Source organism: Thunnus thynnus, chromosome 3, assembly GCF_963924715.1.
Source record: "Thunnus thynnus chromosome 3, fThuThy2.1, whole genome shotgun sequence".
Classification (NCBI taxonomy): Eukaryota; Metazoa; Chordata; class Actinopteri; order Scombriformes; family Scombridae; genus Thunnus; species Thunnus thynnus.
In genome coordinates, this window is record NC_089519.1 from 686,215 (window position 1) to 705,606 (window position 19,392).

Consider the following 19,392-nt stretch of genomic DNA (forward strand, 5'->3'; position numbering starts at 1 on the left):
GCTGGCCGCTGCTCATTCTGTCTGGCAGGTCAGAGCTCACTCACAATGATGTGTTAAACAACAATGATCAGCATGTAGCAGTAGTTCCCTTTGCCCCTCTTGACTGTAAACTGTTGCCTTTTAAAGGACTTTCCCCTGTTCTTATGAAGTAGATTAACTGCCAGGCTTTGTGTTGAGCTACTTAATCTGCAGTTGTGTCATTTCCCTGATGTACAGATGTAGGAACTTCATCGTGGGAACCTACGTACCAGTCAGTAGATTTGATGAAGCCTTTGTGGTCAACAGGAAAACCACAGCTGCCTTCGACTTTGTAAATCGAGACATCTTGTGACCTTAAGATAACCGAGAATCTTCACATGCTTTTTTTTAACACACACAAAAACTGAACTCACATGCTAGTTCAGCCCAGGTTTTAAAACATTACACTCAGTTAAGTGAGGAGGATGCCCATAGCCTTGTTTATTGGTAGTTTATTACTGTACATACACCTGCTTATGAGTCATATGTACATATATTTTTCTCTCCCTCACACACGCACACACACACACACACACGCACACAACACTCAAGATTATATAAAAAGGACTCAATTTCTGTGCAGGGTTCAATCACAGTCTGAGATCTACAGAGAACATTTGCATCTGCATACACCATGTGCACGCACACACACACACACACACACATACATACACACAACTATCTGCATATGGCCTTATGCCTTGATTTACATAGAACAGACCACGATCAAAAATATAGAAGAGTGATGAACCAATAGGCAACCCAGTGGTAATCAAGTGAATTTGGGTTTTTTAAACATATAAACCAACACACTGTCTGGGCTTGGTGGGTCTGTGGAGTATGTGCCTCCTTCACTATCTAAACAGGAAGACCACAGGAAGGTTAGTCGTCTTTTTCATAGGGGCATGTTTCAATTTCAAAACAAACTCCAAGTGTATATAGTTTTACAAGTATTCAAATAACGTGTTATCTGTGATAGTATACTTGACCTCCAGGTGTAATCTCGGAACATATCTGACAGTGAGATGTTTCCAATGCATTTTTTTTTTGTTTATCTAGTATAATCCCCTGAGTGTGATCCATACAATCACCAGAGCTGACTCATCTAAAAGTAAGTGGCTGTGTTCAAATTCTTGCAATACACATAACTTCCATGTAGTTATGACCAGCCTCCGTGACTGGATGTGTTGAGTGGGAAAAGCTAAATCTATATATTCAAAAAGGCCTTTTTTTTCTCCTGCTTGCTGAAAATGTGGGTATATTTCATTAAACTGAGATGTTCTTCATGACAGTTGGAAAAAAAAAACTCTTCGGTGTTCATCAGGAAGCAGGATTGTTATTCAGATAGATGACTGAACTAAAAAGTAAAACTGTACTTTTACTTTTTAATTAAAACTGCATAAATTGATCTTATGGCCCCTTGGGGACAGACCAACAAGCTTTTAACGCAACACTGACATGTCATCATTTTATAAAGTTGATATCGCTAGCTTGTTAGCAAACAGTTGCCTATTTACACATCCAGTAGACACAGAGCAACATTATCATTCATTTACAGTTGTGTGCCTTGCCACCTGGCTAATATAAATTCAATATATAATTCCTATTTTTAACTCTGTTGGTCTCCACCAACTCTGGAGGGAAATATTTTTGGCTCTATAGCAGCTGAACACTCCACTATAATCACCAGCTAACTGTGTCCACCGTTTGGTGCTGGGCAGGTAGCATTTGGCGGGTTAATCACCATTTTCTGCTGCTGCTGGAAACAAAGCTGATGAGCGCTGTGAGAATTAACCAAAACAGTACAGTTACGGGACCAAAACAATGAGCTGAAAGCAGCTAAAACACTTTGTAGAGTTTAGGGGAAGATAATTCTCTGTAGGTTCATCACTGTAAGTGAAAGTGACCCCTTTCACAGTACACAGAAAAATACTGATTAGTGCAGCTTTAAGTCCACATTTAGGAAAAGTTTGATTTTACTCGGTATAGTTATCAAGCTAATTTTAGTAATCTTGCTTCATGATATAGAACCCTGGGATTACATAACACCTACTAAAGATGACCTAACACTCTTGATCACCCCAGACCGCTGAATAAAATGAGTCATACTATATAAAAAATTGAAGAACTTTCTCATAAAGGGCCACATCCTTAGCTTGAACACACATATAAGCCGGAGTCAGGTGATAAAGAAGAGAGGCCATGTGAAGATGTTAAGGACAAAGCGATTGTGTGCTTTAGTGTTGACACATGACCAGAGACAAAAAGGAAGCAGCCATGGTATATCTTTGCAAAAGAACAACTGAGGCCTGTTTCACAGATGCACACATCAAATGTGCACTCACACGCTTATAAATTACAACAAAAGCAACAAAGATCGGTTATGGCAAAGAAATACTTTAAAGAAAGAACCCTGCCTTACAGAGTAAAGAGCATCTATTCATGTCTGATTTGTCTCTTTTTTGCTTCTGTTTCTCTCTCTCAGACATAGAGACACACACATACATTTAACAAACACAGTGAACAGTTTTGCAAACATCGACTGCCTCTCTTTCACCAAAACAGTAAACAGAATTTGAGATACTAAAAAGAAAAAAAAAAAAAAAAGGTTTCTTCTCTTCATCACCAGTGGCCTTCTTTACAGCTTACTTATTCCACTGTGACTCAGAAGCAGTTGCTAGGCAGCCAGCTCATCACCTGGACACACAACAAATTGTTCCAGGTAAATTGTGTAGCATAAAGACCCATTCATACTACAGAGTACAGTCAGACTGCATGATTGTCACTGGGTTAGGGTGATGCACAGTGAAGTGTGCAGGGATATGAAAGTAGGTGGGAGGATAAGGATGTCTGGTAGTTGATAAGTGTGACATTTATTGAGTCCAGCTATTCTGGCCACTGGCCAAACATGTTCCTGTAAGACTAGTCCGTCTGCTACAGAGTTGATTTGGATGAAAGTTCCTTCGATGTGGTTCCTTTGGAGTTCCATGTTGTGTTGTCTCTACAGCCTCTAGTAACGATCTAGAGCACCAGACCAACAGTTACAAAAGCACTGGGGTGTATTTTTTTTTTTTTTGCAGGTGAATGTGGCGGTGTGACAGTAGGTAACGTATGAAAGTGTTTGTTTGATCATGGTCAGACTGTGCCATGTGCTTAGGTTTGGAAACATATAAGTGACAAAATTCCAGTTGTAGCTCACAGAACTCCATTCAGGAGTCCAGTCTCCAGCTCGAGTTCCAAAATCCGTAACACTGCCCATGGCTGGTTCTCCTCTGACATCCAACAGGCTGGTGCCGGTTAGCATGGCCGTGTCACAGTGCGCCAGCTCGCCTGATCAGGTCACGGTTCAAGTCTAATTGTGAATTTCGCTCCAAAAAACGTGTGGGGATGCTGGATTTGTAAACAATGATGTTAGAGAAGGTACATGTGGGAGAACGGGTCAAAGAGAAAAGAGGGAGGACCGATGCTACCCTGTAAACAAAAATATTGGAGTATTTCGGAAAGGGTAGTTAGTCAGAAACTTGACAGCCATTGTGGATCTGACAGAGCTGGGCAGCAGTGAAGGTTTAAGATCTGCTGCAGTCGGGCTAATCCGGTCTGAAGATGGGGATCTTAGGTAGGAATTCTATTAGGATTACCTGTAGGTGATAAGAAATATAGCTGTTAGTAGTGAGAAGATAGAGATTTTGCTATAAGGTTTCTACAATTACATATCGTGTTGTATTTGGTCATTGCAGACAATGACAATGTGTTGGACTATAAATATTGGGTTTACAGAACTTTTGAATCAGTGGGATCAATTACCTTAATGTGTCAGGTATTAAATATTTTGCACCCACATTGAAGCATGTTGGGTGTGTCAGCAGGGGTGAGAGGAAACATGTAAAACTCTGTTTCAAGATTAGTACAATGTGGAAAAAACACAACCTCATTCACTTCAGTAAAACCACTGCATTGAAGCAGCAGAGGGATCCAGCAAGAAAAACCCCCAAAACAAACACTGTAATTCATCCAGCAAAAAAGTTTAACCTAGCTTAACTTTCGCTTTCACAGAATGTGACGTCATCTAACAACACACTGTGTTGCTCAATCAAATATACGCAATCAGTAGATGACTTCTTAATGTCAACAATGGAACTAAGATACGTCTGATTGTATGACTGTATTTTATTGTCCCCACAGTACTTGAAACATGTGTAACCTTGTCATTACCACAGTGCTGTTTTTACAAGTATTTTGGGACAATATCACTCAAAAATACAAGTACAAAGCTAAAACATTAATAACAACAGATACAATACTTACATATTCCATCATGTTGTTGGTTTCACACTTCCTTTTGCTTAGTCTCCAATGCAAACACAACTGCAAACAGAGTGCAATAGTGATCAGAGACTTTCTATAACATGTCACAAACAAGTTCACTCACTATTGATACACACACATCCATCTATGCCTTCTGTGCTCACCTTGTGGTAGAGTCTGCTGTTCTCCCACTCCAGAAGCTTCTCTATAGATCTTCTTGTCTGGAAGGCAACAGTGAGATAGGATGATATATTATTTTTTCCTGATTTCTTAGCTGATTTCACTAAATGCAACAGAAGCTGGTGTGAGGTTTAACATTATGATGCATATGAGTGAGGAACGGTGTGGGTGGGTATCTCACCCTCTTGCTGAGGCAGATGACAGGCCACAAACTGAAGCCCAACGTGCAGCAGCAGCAGAGGCAACCACACAGGAGCCACCGCACATTCACGGGCAGCGTCTTCCTCAGACAGCTGTTTACACGGTTGATACTGGCTTTGAATTCCTCTGGTGCCACCTGAGGGTGCACACATACATGGTATCGTTAATATAGTGACATTTAACCTTCTTAGATGGCAGGTTCAAATTTTGTTAGTGGTCACAAAAATGTTAACTGTGTTTTGTAGTGGTGATGAGATGCATCATTGTATGTGTCTGAAGGCCAATGGAGAAAGACAACATACTGCACTACAGTAATAATATTAAAAATGACCAAATGATATATCATATGTTAACTGGTGGCTAGAAAATAATGTAAGCTTGTAGTGGAGCCCAATATGAGAGTATAATTTTGTCATAGATAATATGTAATGATGACTAACGACAAGATACTCACCTTTCCTGTAAGTGCTGAAGGAAATTCTGACTCGAATTTATTACTAAGCCCAAACCTGCAGAGGTGAGGGAAAAAAGTAGATAGTTATAGATAAGCAGACATACACTGTATTTGGACTGTTGACTTAAATAAAGACTTTTACAAAACAGCATCAAACCTACCAATTGTGCAACTAATTTTAGGCAATAGGTGGGTAAATACTTCCCTCCACTTCACCCAGCAGAAATGAGGGGTAAATTATTTTCAGGATAAAATCATTGTCAGCAGCATCTTATTTTAGAGGGGTCCCATAACACACAGACATTATAATATTACCAAAACAGAAACAATCTGTTATTTCATAAAATATATTTAAGGGATTTTAAAGCAAGGTATATCCACGTATCTTAGTCCTAAATCAAATTGAATGTGTATTAAACAAATCCAGTCAATTCAGATCAATCACCTAACCAATTTTAATTAAGGTACTTATTTGTACCACCTCAACAAGAGTAATAAAGGAGACATATCAGAGAGGCCAACGCGGTAGCTAGTTTGAGAAAACAACTAAAAACACATTTGCACAACCTGGCATTGTATCAGCTCATGACGAGGGTGACGTTTTAAATGTTTATTTCTCAAATACATCTGTAGTACTTGCCAGATTATCATTTAAAACGCCCATCTATGTGAAAATTAAGTCATTACAATCAGATAAGCCAAAAGTTATTTGTAAATGACGTGCCCTGCTGAAAAATGTTCTTCCTTTGTTTCAGTAACATTTGTTGTACTTTAGCCATGCCGTGTACTATCGTTTCGTTATAATTGTCTACTCTGTTTGTGCTCCATATCAGATGATCATGGTCTTGAGGCAAATAAATAAAAACATAATTAAAAAACGCGGAACTATTAACATTTTTTTAAATTATCTGTCTTGATCAGTCTTATCTTTGAAGCAAGAGGAAAGATTGGTGAAATCAAATGAGAGTACTTTTGGCCACGAGTGTGTTTTTGTTAAAATAATAACAATAATCAAACGTTTGACTTGTCATTAGCTAACATAACAGCTTTCCACATTACTCGGTACATACAGCAAATGTTCATATTTATTAGGCCGTATACTTCTGCTAAAACGAAAGCTGGCTGCTAACTGGATGCTATGCTAACGTTAGGTCACTAACGGCGGCTAACCCAGCTAGCAGCCGGTTATCCACCGACACCGCCGCGGCTAACCGTCACACGGTGACGGTAAACGCCTCTCTCGGTGCCCGTTAATCTCGTCAGTTTGCTTACACGGTGACGTGGCCGGACCCTCGCACCACCACCGGGTCCGGAGCGTACTTGAGGAGCTGCTCCTCCGCGGCCCTGTCCTCGTCCTCCTCTTCCTCCTCCTCCTCTTCGTAGATCTCATCAAAGTCCTCCATCATCGCACGGCTCGGCCTCGCGCTTCCCGGGAGAGACGCCGGGAGAGACACTGTGCCGCGGAACAGCGAGACCTTACCGAGAAAATAAAAAAAAGTACAAAGAAAACCGTGAAGACAATATATATACCCGTCCCGGAGACGATACAGCTCACATCGCTCAGCAGGCTCCGAAACAAAACATCAACATCCGCCGCAGTAACCGGAAGGGGGACAGACGTGCTGACGTCAGACTTTTTCCCCCGAAAAGATCAGTGTTGACATCCTAAATCTTTAAAGATCCACTTCACTCATACTTTGTAACAAATATAAATCCTCCACTTGGAATAATAAATCGTGTCTGATTGGAGTTTTTTCCCACAAAAAAACTGTTTTATTATTATACATATATAATTTATTAATTACCTCATCTCAACCATTGGTAAACTCATTAGCCCCTTCCCTGTTGTTTCCTCTTTCTCAACCGCCAAATGCAATGAATTTGCATCATTTTTCATTGACAAAATTCTCAGCATTAGGTGCAATATCCCAGTTACTAACTTTACTGGTAAGTGTGACGTACCTCCACCATTGCGTGTTGGCGGTCTCAAGCATTTCTGCATTGTAGACTCCAGGGATCTCACTGATGCTATAAATCCACTTAAGTCCTCTACCAGCCCCCTTGATCCACTTCCAGCATCCTTTTTTAAATCTGTTTTTAATTTTTTAACAGATGACATCCTGTCAATAGTAAACTGTGCTCTCCAGACTGGTATCTTTCCACATTGTATGAAAACTGCTGCTATTAGACCACCTCTGAAAAGAACAACCTGGACCCAAATGCACTTAGCAACTATAGGCCAATCTCAAACCTCATCATCCTGAGTAAAATCATCGAGAAGGTTGTATATCAGCAACTTATAGATAATATTTATGATAAATTCTCATCTGTCTTCCACACATCTCATAGTACAAAAACTGCTCTTTTAAAAGTTGTTAGCAAGATGTTGTTGACATGAGGATCAACAGTGACAATAAAAAAAACTCAGTCCTAATACTCCTAGACCTAAGATCTGCATTTTACACAGTGGTTCATGGGATCCTGCTGCAAAGACTGAGAGACTGAGTGGGTCTATCTGGCATGGGTGTCCAGTGGTTTGAATTCTGCCTGCAAATGGAATTTCATTGTCACACTTGATGACTTCAAATCTAACAAATACGAATTAGTGCATGGGGTCCTGCAGGGCTCCATGCTGGGTCCTCTTCTTTTCAACTTATATATGCTTCCCTTTGGCTACACTATCAGCAAACATAACATTATTTACCATAATTATGCCGACGACACGCAGCTTTTCATCTCACTATCCACTGATGGTTCTGCAATTCTCTGTTTATGGGTCTTCCAAACAAAACAATCCATAGATAACAACTTATTCAGAACCCAACTGCACAAGTTCTAACCAGGACAAAAAAATGAGACCACATAACTCCAGTCCTCCGAAAACCTTCACTGGCTACCCTCTGGCTCTATAGTACATATCAGACATGCTGTCAGTATACCATCCCAGCAGATCTCTCAGGTCACAAGGTGGAAACCTTCTCCATGTGCCTAGAGCATTTTCAAAGTCTGGTGAGATGCATTCAGCATATGTGCACTTAAATAATGGAACAGTTTGCTTGCAGATCTTAGACTTGCTCTGACAATGTATTCTTTCAAAATAAAACGAAAGACCTTCCTTCTCAGTCGAGCATTTTTTTTAATGAACACAACATATTTTGTATAAGATGGTGCTATACAAATAAAATTTGAATTGAACTGAATTAAAAATTCTTAAAATGGCATTGCCTCCTTCTCCCTCATTGAAAAACTCAGAATCTATGAGTATGTAAATATTGATCATTTCAAAAGTTGAACTGATGGACACACAATGTCTCCTATTTCACTGTAAAGTCCATCCTCAGTGTATGTGCATCGGACACATCATACTTGTGTACGTTGTATACTGGACTGTAGTTGGCTCCAAACTAATTGTGATGTCACAGATCATCTTTGGAAGTACACACCTTAAAATCAGATTTTCTGTGAGAACAGAGAAACTTTTCACTTACAGCGGATTAATGTGGAAACAGCCTTCTACTGTCAGACTCTGCACAAACGTTATTCTGCACAGTGAAGCTCAAACATCCAACTTAGGGAACAAGAATAGTGATGGGGAACTTTAATGTATCGTGTTGTTTTTGCTCTGCACATCTTGAAACTGTGCCTCGTTCATTTTGACATTGTGACTATGGCAAGAGGTTTCTAAGTTTATTAATGATACATTTATGGCTGGTTTTGCTTTATTGTATAAACATGTACTATTTAGGTTTTTAAGTTACAACAGAAAGAATGGGAAACAAGCTTGCATCATCAATCTTCTAATTATCTTAGCTTCAGTTTCATATTCACGCGTGTAAGTTTACCAACAAAAAACCTCTCTTCTCAGTTCTTCATAAAGAATGTGAGCAGTACCTACAGACCATTAAATCTTGCATCAATAAGAAGGCTGTAAAAAATGTTAATGTGTTTATTGTTTTTAATGTCTTTATTTAACTTTATTCTGTTATTTTATTTTATGTATTTTTCTTTCTATTTCTTATGTGTTTTTTGTAATTGTAAAAATACTCATTTACAAGTACACAAGCCCTTCATTTAAACTTTAGAATGTAGGATGAAAGTATAAGCAACAAGCACTTTAATTATCAGAAGCAAAAGTACTTATTCTGCAGAATTACTCATTATTTAGAGTGTTATATGACATATTAATGGGATATAATTACTTTACTTAACATGTAAATATCATTGTAATGTAAAGTCTACACTGTTTTATCACACAAATATAATGATAATGATAAAAGTTGTGAAATGTTATTATTATATTATAATACGGAAAATCAAAAACAAAAAACAGAACAATAAATCCAACCGGAAGTCAAGAATTCTTGATATGGCATAAAAGTTGGCGAGAGATTGCATATGTTGACCCTCCGGGTTATGGGTATTTAGATTTTGACTCACACACAACTAGTATGTGGTTGTGCTAAAACCATTTCCATTTGCTGCGTAGTTTAAGTCCTCCTCCACTCAAAAAATGTTTTTCCTCTCGAATGTTTGAGCTTCCCGGTGCAGAATGATATATTTATTTATGTATCACACTTGATATAATGCCTCGTTTTCTTTCCCACCAGCATTTCTTGAAGACCCGCCCTACTCTTCCACTGATTGGCTAGGACTCGTTGCCTTCGTTGGTTGGATTAGGTTTAGAATGTCAGGGTTAGAGCCAATCAGAGGCAGTGTGGGGGCGGGCCTTCACAGAATGCGGATATGACAGTACTTACTGTTTAGGAAGTGTGGAGACAATTGACCCACAGTTGCTTTAGTAAATCTCGGTAAACTTTTGCTTTAGTTTATTAGCCGTGCGATGGCAGGAACAGATCACTTTAATATGATTTTACAAATTTTCAGAGACGTGGCTCCTAGCATCACAAGCGGGATTCTCACTGTTGTCCTTTCATCGTGCGCGTTGTTTGGTATCCAAACATATTTCAACTTCACCCCGGGGGTCTTCAGCGTCGGTGCAAGTGTTTTTGTAAATGGACACCTCCACAGGCTCTTGACGTACCCTTTTTACCATAAGACACTTGCTCAGCTTCTCCTGAACATCATAACTCTGGTGTTTCTCAGCGGCAGTTTGGAGAAAGGTGTTGGCACGGTGCGTTTCCTGTTTCTGTTCATCTTGCTGTCGACCAGCACGGGCTTGTTTTACGCCTTCCTGGATCTTCTGCAGAGTGACAGCAGCCAGTGTAACACCGAGGGGTTGGTTCCTGTGGCCCTTGCCTGTGTGGCTTTAACTACCATGCACACAAAAATGACTAAAGGATTCCTGTGTGGAGTCAGTTTCCCCACCGTAGCTCTCCCTTGGGTGTTCCTCATAATCACTACTGCCCTCGTTCCTCACAGTGTGCTCCTATGTAATGTCATTGCCATCCTGATTGGGTGGATGTATGGTAAAGGATGGTTCTCCCTTCTGGACATATCTGAGGCCAGGGCTGGCGTTGTTGAGAAGATGATGCCCTTCAGGTTGTTGAGGAGCATCTGCGCTGTGATGTTTGTCCCTGCTTCCACGGAGGAGAGGAGGAAGACCCTCCTTCCACAAATTAATCCAACCCCTGGGTCCTACCCGGTCCAGGCTTATGCTCCGTTGTCCAGCATCAACACCGCTGATATGACAGCCAACATGTATGAAGGCTGGCCGAACGCAACCAGTGCCCTGTCCAGTCCCACACAACCTCTCAATCCTTATGGACATGGCTCTGCACATAGCTTTGGGACCAGTCATGGACAAAGCTGCAACCACAGCCACCTCACTCACAGTCATGGTCAACTATAGTTATATTAATTTCTGTGATTGTTTTACAACACTGCAAACATGCAGACAAGTCATATTCTATTAATACAGCTTTATTTTCCACTCCTAACCCACGACAAGTGATGGTACACCTGCAGCTCCTCTTTTCATCTAACTGAGTGGAGTCTCTGTCTGTATAAAGTGACATCTCTCTGAACGTTTAAATGTTACGGGTAACTTTTGTACTTAAATTTAAAAATGTACTCAATGTCTTTTATATCATTTGTTCCTTATTTCTACAAATAAATATATATATATATAATACAACATACAGAGTATCCAGAAAAAAAACACTCATTTACATACGGAAAGCCCTAATTTGTGTGCACATCCTGTCCTGTTTTTAGGCCAGAAGCAGAATAACAGATTCAATGTTAATTTCAATGTGAAAAAAGTGATTATTCACACACAGGATTATTTTTATTGGACTAGAAAAACCCCACCATGTCTTCAACTTTGATTTTTGAACATGTGCAGTATCTCAAAGGTCATGTTGTAAAAATATTTTTTTTGTTTGATCACTTGACCATAATACCAACAGGATATATCAGTTTTGTGCGCATACATGTCTTGTTAGCCATTTGCCTAATGAAGGTCCAGTATGGTTGAAACAATGACGTCGACTTGAAGACCAATAATGTTAAATCTAGTTGGTATACAAGCCCCTAAAAACAAGGCTTTCATTTGAGACGAGCATGAAGTAACTTTCTCTTCCACAAAAAAAACTCTGATCTGATATTTAGTTGTACTTCCATCATGGTCTTATTAGTGAACATGAAAAGACTTAATACCCATGTTAAATGTTTGCTGCTTGTGAACAAATTGTCTAGTGTGCTTTGATAGAAGTACAAGCAATAGCTTCAATATTCATTTCTCTGCAGTAATCAGAGTGGCTGCACACTTCAAATCAAATTTAATGCTTTTTAAGACCTCAGCAGAACATTTAATTAGGGCTGAGCTTCATGTTTGAAATGAATTTGACATTATTAGTGGGGACATTTTACTGGATAATTTTGTATCTCCATATAACAATCATCTGTAAAATCACAAAGTAATCCAATTAATGGCAAATGCAATGAACTGTGCTCCACTATTACACTTTACATTGGATAAAACTGTGTTTAAAAAAAAAGCACTTTAATTTAAAATTTAAATTTAAATTCCAATTTGCTTGGAATTATTCATATTGACAACACTGTAAAACAATAAGGCTGTTCTGGTCGTTCTCGAACCCACAGAGTCAGCTGTAGTTCATTCATTAAGGCACATTCATGTTCCAGTATGTCTACCTTTCATCCACTTAAACAGTCCATTAAAACCTGTTACCTTTGTGACAGCAGGTGGCGTCCTGTGGAGAACCGATTGAAACAAAGAGCTGGACTGAAGTGAGTCGCAACCAAAGACCAAACCATCTTTGAACTGGTGAATCCTGGGGGGAGATATTTCTCATGCAACTAGGCATCACCTCAAAATCTAAGACTTACCATAATTAAAAAATGAGATTTTTTAAAGACATTTTATGACCTTAAATTCTGAAAATCTTATTTAAAACTAATGATGATAATGATGGTAATGAATGTTTTGTGCTAGTGGAGATAAAAAGGTTTAAAATCACTGTCACTGCACAAAGAAAGACAGTTTTATTCCTCAAGCAATTTGGTTTATTTCACTCACTTTCAACAACATATTGATCAGAAACTCACAACTTCAGGACACCTGAGACTAAGTCACACACTGAGCTGCTTACTGTCCTGAAATGACAGTGAAGCCGGAGCACAGATGACGTCTTAAAGATCAAATAAAGGACTCATTCCTCCCAAGTGTCTCCATAGATGTTCTTCTTCGCTGTAACATAACAGATGGAGATAAAAGGAAATAATGTTAAATCAGCCTTTCACAGATTCATTAAAACTACTGATGTATATGTAAACTTTTCTTTAACCCAAAAAGTGCTTTACTCATCTCTGTGGTGGCAACTTACCCTCTTTTATTGGTCTTTCTGAACCCTTTTCAGGTGAAGGTTTGAGCAGCGTCTCGGCCTTCTGAGTGAGTGTAACCTCGTAGTTCTCTCTGTTTTTAAGCCTCAGGTCTTCATAGAGGATGGGCTTTCTCCTGGGCTCCTCCTCTTCCATATATGACTGGACTGAAGGACAGAGAAAGGTCATCTACACCAAAATACAGCTGACATACTAACAGTTAAACTTCAGGGACACATTTTGGTGACATTCTGAAGACCTTGTAAGCTTTAATCATCTTTGGACGAAATAAAAAAAAAAAAAGACTGAGAGTATATGAAGAACATATTCATCTACATAACTGTTAAGACAGTTGATTTTAGCAAGTACAACGAGTTTGAACACTGAAATCTATCATTTTATACTCTTTTAATCTTATTTTGTCAGAGGGAAGTAGGGCTTTGACTATAGCTAAACACACACAAAAGACACACAATCAAAAAATAGACTTAAAGCTTTAAATATGAGCAGACTAGGTTCAGGCTCGTCACAGGATTGATTAGCAAGTTAAGTGTCTTATTGTCAGTGGGCCCAACACACTTTAGGCTTAACGTGATTTCACACTAAAAAAGTCATGACTGTGTTTTTGTGAGCCTACACGATGGTTCTGTGTGTGATACCTTGAGCACTGAAGTCATCTGGTTTTTTCATCTGTGCAGGTGGCTCTGGATTATACCCATATCCATAATCTCTGGTCTGTGTGGGCGTCTGGCCGGGACTTTCTGCTGGCTGGAACATGGGGTCAAATGACAGGCTGTTTGGGTCACTCATCTCTGACTGAGGACCTCTGGAACTGGGTAGAACAGAAAAAAATGGTAAAAAGGTGTTTGGTGGATTGAAAAAATAAGACAGTAAATGAAAGAAGCAGCTGTAAAACCATATAGTAAGACGGTTTAATGAGGGTGAACTCTGGTGTGTGTACTCACTACTGTGGAGGCAGTCCTGTCCTCTGTCTGAGGGCCTCTCCCAGAGGGGAGTTCTCCAACCTCTTGAACTTCTCCTGGCATGTCTTCATGTAGGACATTTTCCCAGCCAGGTAACCACAGAAACCAGCAACTGGAGAGACAAACATGCTTCAAGAAATAATTCTCCATACAAATACTAAGAAAATCTTCACTGTAGAGTCAGATTTAGCTATGAAAGATTAATGTAATACCTCAGTAAGGATAATGTGACCACATTTTACACTTTCATATAATATTTCATTTCAACTGGGGTCAGATGACATAACTGTGAAAAGTATAGTTACTGATGTGGATATGATGCTGCAGCTAAACACGCATCAGCAGTAAAATAAGTTCAGAAAAGTTCATCACTTTACTACAAGGTGGCATTTAGGAGGATGTTTAAGCTCACATAGTTAAAACTGCAATCAATCCTACTTTCATGAAGATTATAATGTTATAGTTGAAACCATTTAGAGAAGTGATGATTCAACTTTATGTAGTTTGTGGTTCTTTTAAATTGTTGAGCATTAAACTATGAGGTGTTTCTAATATTTAGTCCCAATGATATCAGGCTACTGAGTGTTTAACATTCAGGAACTTACAGGCCAGTTTAGGTAGAGATCCAAACCTCGGAGATGCTGATAGGGTCCCTATACATTTAAACAGAACAGGGTTACGTTACAGATCAAAATCATTTTATGCTTATTTTACAGATGTTTTGCTGATTTCTCTACATTGTGCGTAACATTACCTCTGGCAACCAGGGCTTGAGTGATAGCCATGCTCACCACGGAGAAGGGCACCGCTGTGAGGGAAGCTTGTTGATGTCAGACTCAATACAAACATTTTGTTGTACATAATATGAAAATGAATGTACATATTGTTATGATCAATAAAACGTATTTGGCAAAGAAAGAAAATCTTTCCTTTATTTTAAAGGATAGGTTGACAATTTTTCAAGTCTGTCTTAAAACATCAGTCAGGAAGTTTTCCTCGCTGTAATCGTTCCTCCTGTTCAGAGATCCTCTTTCAATGGAAGTGATGAGGGACAAAATCCACAGTGTGTCCACAGTCATTTTATACAAAAATGCATTTAAAAGTTTATCTAAAGCTTACATGATGCTTCAGCAGTCTGAGTTAGTCATGACTGGATATCTGACACATTTACAGGCTTTTTAGCATCAAATTCCCTCTTTGTGTTTCCCTGTTGAGCTGCAGTGGAAGTATAGTAACAAAAAGAGGGACTTTGGCACTGATAAGACTGAAACTTCATAATTGCTTGTGCATTTTGGCACCCCATCACTTACATTGTAAGTGCATTATGAAGAGATCTTCTAATAGCCAGTATGAACAGGAGGAATGATTATGACAAGAAAAAACGTGTCAATGTTCATTCGGGCTCCTGACTATTGTTTTAAGACAGACTTAAAAATTGTGAACCTGTCCTTTAACTTAAAAAATGGGTCTGACCTGTATGTGCAAGACAGAAACTTACACCTGTACCAAAAGCTCTCGTGGTTGCACTCTTTAAACACCCTCCTCTCCTCCTCTGTGGGGATGTAGTCCATGCCTACTGGCCCCTGCAGATTAACACACCGACAACACAGCGTTAACTTTAAATCTCTTATTTAATTGGCACTAGACTTGTTGGAAAGCCACACACACACACACACACACACACACACACACACACACACACACAAACACACACAAACACACAGCCCCAACCTACGGAACACTGAACAGCAGCCAGTACGGTGTGTGTGTGTGTGTGTGGTTCCTCCAAAAGTAACGTTGAGCCAGCTAGCACGTTATTAGTAGCTTGTTGGATCCTGCGTGTTTCTCGGCGTGTTTACCTGTGCTCCTCTGCGCTGCTGCTCCTCGTTAAAACCGGTAGTAGTGGATGACATGTTGACGGTAACGTCAGTACTCACTGAAGCCTTCAAACCATGTGAAACGACAAAGTGTAAGCCACTCGGCGGACTGACTTCTGTAGTGTTTGGTACAATGTCATTGCTTCTGCCAGCACTGACATAACCCGGAAATAAAAGGTGTCATTTGTCGGTTACTTTTCCTAGGATGGCATTACGACCCGCCTTACTCTGTCTCTGATTGGCTTACCCAGATATTCTTACCCTAACCCTAACCAATCTCACTCCTCATACCTAAATCTAACCAATAAAACCAAAGAAGGCAACGAGTACTAGCCAATCAGAGGCAGAGAAGGGCGGGATATGACTTCGCCATCCTAGGAAAAAAATGGCAGTTAACGTTAGTTTAAGCAAGAAAAATGTGATGCAAGAAATGTGTTACTTCTCGAAAGTTAACACCCAGTTCTTTGTTTAATGCATGTTAAAGATTTAAAGATGTACATAACCTTGAAAGGACACATGCGATTCAAATGTCAACGTCTGCCCTCTAGTGCTACAACCTCTACTCACATCCTCACCTATGTGCAAGTAATGACCAGTGTTGGAGGAAGTACTCAGATCCTTTACTTCAGTAAAAGTACCAATACAGCAGTGTAAAAATACTCTATTACAAGTAAAAGTCCTGCATGAAAAATCCCTCTTAAGTAAAAGTACATAAGTATTAGCAGCAAAATGTACTTAAAGTATTAAAGTAAAAGTATTCATTTTGTCCCTCTGACTGATATATTATTATATGACATTAGATTATTAATGTTACTGTTGTAGCTGCTGGAGGTGGAGCTAGTTTACACTACTTTATATACAGTTAGCTAGTTTAGTCCAGTGGTTCCCAACCTAGGGGTCGGGCCCCTCCAAAGGGTCAGCAGTTAAATCTGAGGGGTCGTGAGATGATTAATGGGATTAATGATGATTAATCACTATTCTTTGATTTTTGCTGAAATATTGGATCATTTGAACATTTATTGAAATGAAAGCATGTGAGAAGTTTAGAGGGAAAAATCACTATTTGGTGGAGCTGTTAACAACTCATAGACATGTGAAATGTGACCCCGACTACACACTGCTTTTTGTAAGACGTCAAAAGACAAAAAGGTTGGAAACCACTGGTTTCATCTTTAACAATGTGTTGTATTTTAAAAGCTTGTTATATTATCCATTGTGTCAAATCTTCATCTGAAAAGTAACTAAAGCTGTCAAATAAATGTAGTGGAGTAGAAAGTACAATATTTCCCTCTGACATGTAGAAAGTAGCATCACATGGAAATACTCGAGTAAAGTACAAGTACCTCAAAACTGTACTTAATTATAGTACTTTAGTAAATGTAACAATCTTTTTAAAGTATTACCTGGCAATACAAAGTTACCTCTTAGTGCTTAATGTTACTTTATTGATTTGTCATCCCAGATTGTTTAACATCCAGTACTGTGCAAAAGTTTTAGGCACTAGATTGTTATCCATCAGGAAATGTCTGATCAGTCCCAGTTTGATTCCCAATCATACAGCCAGATTCATGAGGAACGATCTTCACCCACAAGAGGAACAAGGAGTCCTGCAACAGATGGTATGACCCCCAGAGAGCCCTGATCTCAACATCATTGTGTCAGTTTGGGATTAAATATAGAGACAGAAGACACTGAGACGCATAAATCCACAGAAGAACTGTGGCAACTTCTCCAAGATGCAGGAAAAACCTTCCTGCCAAATGCCTTGAAAAACTGTGTTTAAGTGTAACGAGGAGAATTGGTGCAGTTTTAAAGACAAAACGTGGTCACACCAAATATTAATTACATTTAGGGTTCTGCATTAAAAAAATGCATTAAAACAAACAAATGAGCAATGCAAAAGCAGACAAAACGACATCAAAACACATATGATAGAAGGATACAACACAAATTAAAAGAAATCTAATGAAAGCTGAGAAACTTTATAACAAAGTCATCCATCAGGGACTTACAAAACGTAATATATTCCATAATAATTGTCCCGCCATGTGCTGGTTGTATCCATACAGTATCAGCTATAACAACCCATACTTCCACAGAGACAAAAATACAATAAATTAGATTATTTGTATCAGATTATCAAGACACTGCCAAAATTAGAATAAAATGGTACAATGTTGCAATTGCATTGTATGATACCTAGGTGACGCCATTGCACACCATTTGATACAATGAAGACTTTTATTGCCTCTTATACTGTATGAAGCTGCATAAAGTAAATAAATGTATTTGTACTCAAAACTTGGCTTGAGATGAGGATTCAACATGAGTATGTCTTTTTATCCAGAGTGTGTCCAGAGAGGAAGAGACAGAGGGAAGAGGAAGAGACACTAAATCACAATCAATAGGCTACCATTTATTGATAAACCTAAAATAGAGGTGTATTTTTTCCTCTGTTGTCCCAGTTATCATCCATTCAGTTCTACTGGCAACATGACATAACAGGAGAGGCCAGACTAAAAATATGTTTTGTCTAATCTGTGCATGAGAGAGAGAAAGAAACATGTCTTTCCCAAGGAGAACTGTGTGAGTGTGAGTGAGGCAAGAAAAAGACCTCCTACGCAGGGTTAAGGTTCAGTTTGGTCCTAAGGACATGTTAGAGCGGTAGGACACTTAGGCTGATAATAGCAGCACTTGAGGGACTTGATTGGTCACTTAAAGGGGCTTTTGGGGGGCACAGAGGGGCATCTGGGATGATCAGTAGGCACTTAGGTGTCAGTTTAGTCACTGTGGGGGTACTTGAGCTAACCACATGGGCACTTTGGCCACTAAATTTCCAAACAGGTGTTATTTGGATAAACTTACCACGTATTGGGAATCTACATGATCACTTTCTCACCTGAAAAAATATTAAAAGTTAATTAAGTGACATACTAACAGATTTTAGCCTGGCTCAAAATCTGCACTACGATGGCAGAGATTTGTTTTTGGTTGGTCATGATAAGCATTTCTGTCTTATAGACCAGCAAAGAGTTGGTGCCACTCTGGAACCAGTTTTCCTGGCTGAGAGCCACTTCTTTGGCTGTTGAAATGTGAAGAACTGGTTTGAGATTGGGCACTGGCTCTGAACCGGCCCTCGAACTGCCTTGGTTGGAAAGGGGTCAAGTGCCTCTCTGATGTGCCAACAGGACCAAAAATTGAAAAACTGAAAATTATATGCTGAGCAACATTTACATGAACATTTTCAAAATTTCAATGTTAATTAATGTGCACTGCCTCCTATAAATAAACCAACAATCAAACAGGGTAGAAATAAAGCATGGAAGTGTTCTATTAGGACCTGGGTCTTGGATAGAGATGTGCAACGGCTTTAAGTTTTCATGTGCAAAAAGTGGTTGTAACTCTAATACATTATAATAAACTGCCTCTTGATTCCTCACACAGTTTAGCACTTTATTTTTTGTTTGCATAATCGTGTTTCAACTGATCTAAAATAAAAACCGTAATATCGAGAGCATTCACTCTTTTTTTCAGCCGAAAGATAAGGCTTCTGTCTCTCACGTCATCACAT

General features: G+C 39.2%; 3 protein-coding genes across 3 annotated transcripts; 1 reads left to right on the forward strand and 2 right to left on the reverse strand.

Moving 5' to 3' along the window:
* Positions 1-435: 435 nt before the first annotated feature.
* Positions 436-6,759, reverse strand: chic2 (cysteine-rich hydrophobic domain 2). The gene is made up of 6 exons (XM_067578823.1): positions 6,431-6,759; positions 5,159-5,213; positions 4,685-4,840; positions 4,488-4,544; positions 4,324-4,383; positions 436-3,656 (listed from the first exon to the last, which is right to left on the reverse strand). The coding sequence occupies exons 1-6, from the start codon at positions 6,562-6,564 to the stop codon at positions 3,606-3,608; spliced, it is 513 nt and encodes a 170-aa protein (XP_067434924.1). The 5' UTR covers positions 6,565-6,759; the 3' UTR covers positions 436-3,605.
* A 3,100-nt stretch (positions 6,760-9,859) lies between these two features.
* Positions 9,860-11,242, forward strand: rhbdd2 (rhomboid domain containing 2). Its single transcript, XM_067578836.1, has one exon. The coding sequence runs from the start codon at positions 9,999-10,001 to the stop codon at positions 10,965-10,967; it is 969 nt and encodes a 322-aa protein (XP_067434937.1). The 5' UTR covers positions 9,860-9,998; the 3' UTR covers positions 10,968-11,242.
* Positions 11,243-12,618: 1,376 nt separating this feature from the next.
* LOC137173772 (OCIA domain-containing protein 1-like) lies at positions 12,619-15,992 on the reverse strand. Its single transcript, XM_067578848.1, has 8 exons — positions 15,804-15,992; positions 15,443-15,527; positions 14,699-14,752; positions 14,550-14,597; positions 13,927-14,056; positions 13,621-13,793; positions 12,967-13,128; positions 12,619-12,830 (listed from the first exon to the last, which is right to left on the reverse strand). The coding sequence occupies exons 1-8, from the start codon at positions 15,855-15,857 to the stop codon at positions 12,793-12,795; spliced, it is 744 nt and encodes a 247-aa protein (XP_067434949.1). The 5' UTR covers positions 15,858-15,992; the 3' UTR covers positions 12,619-12,792.
* Positions 15,993-19,392: the final 3,400 nt, after the last annotated feature.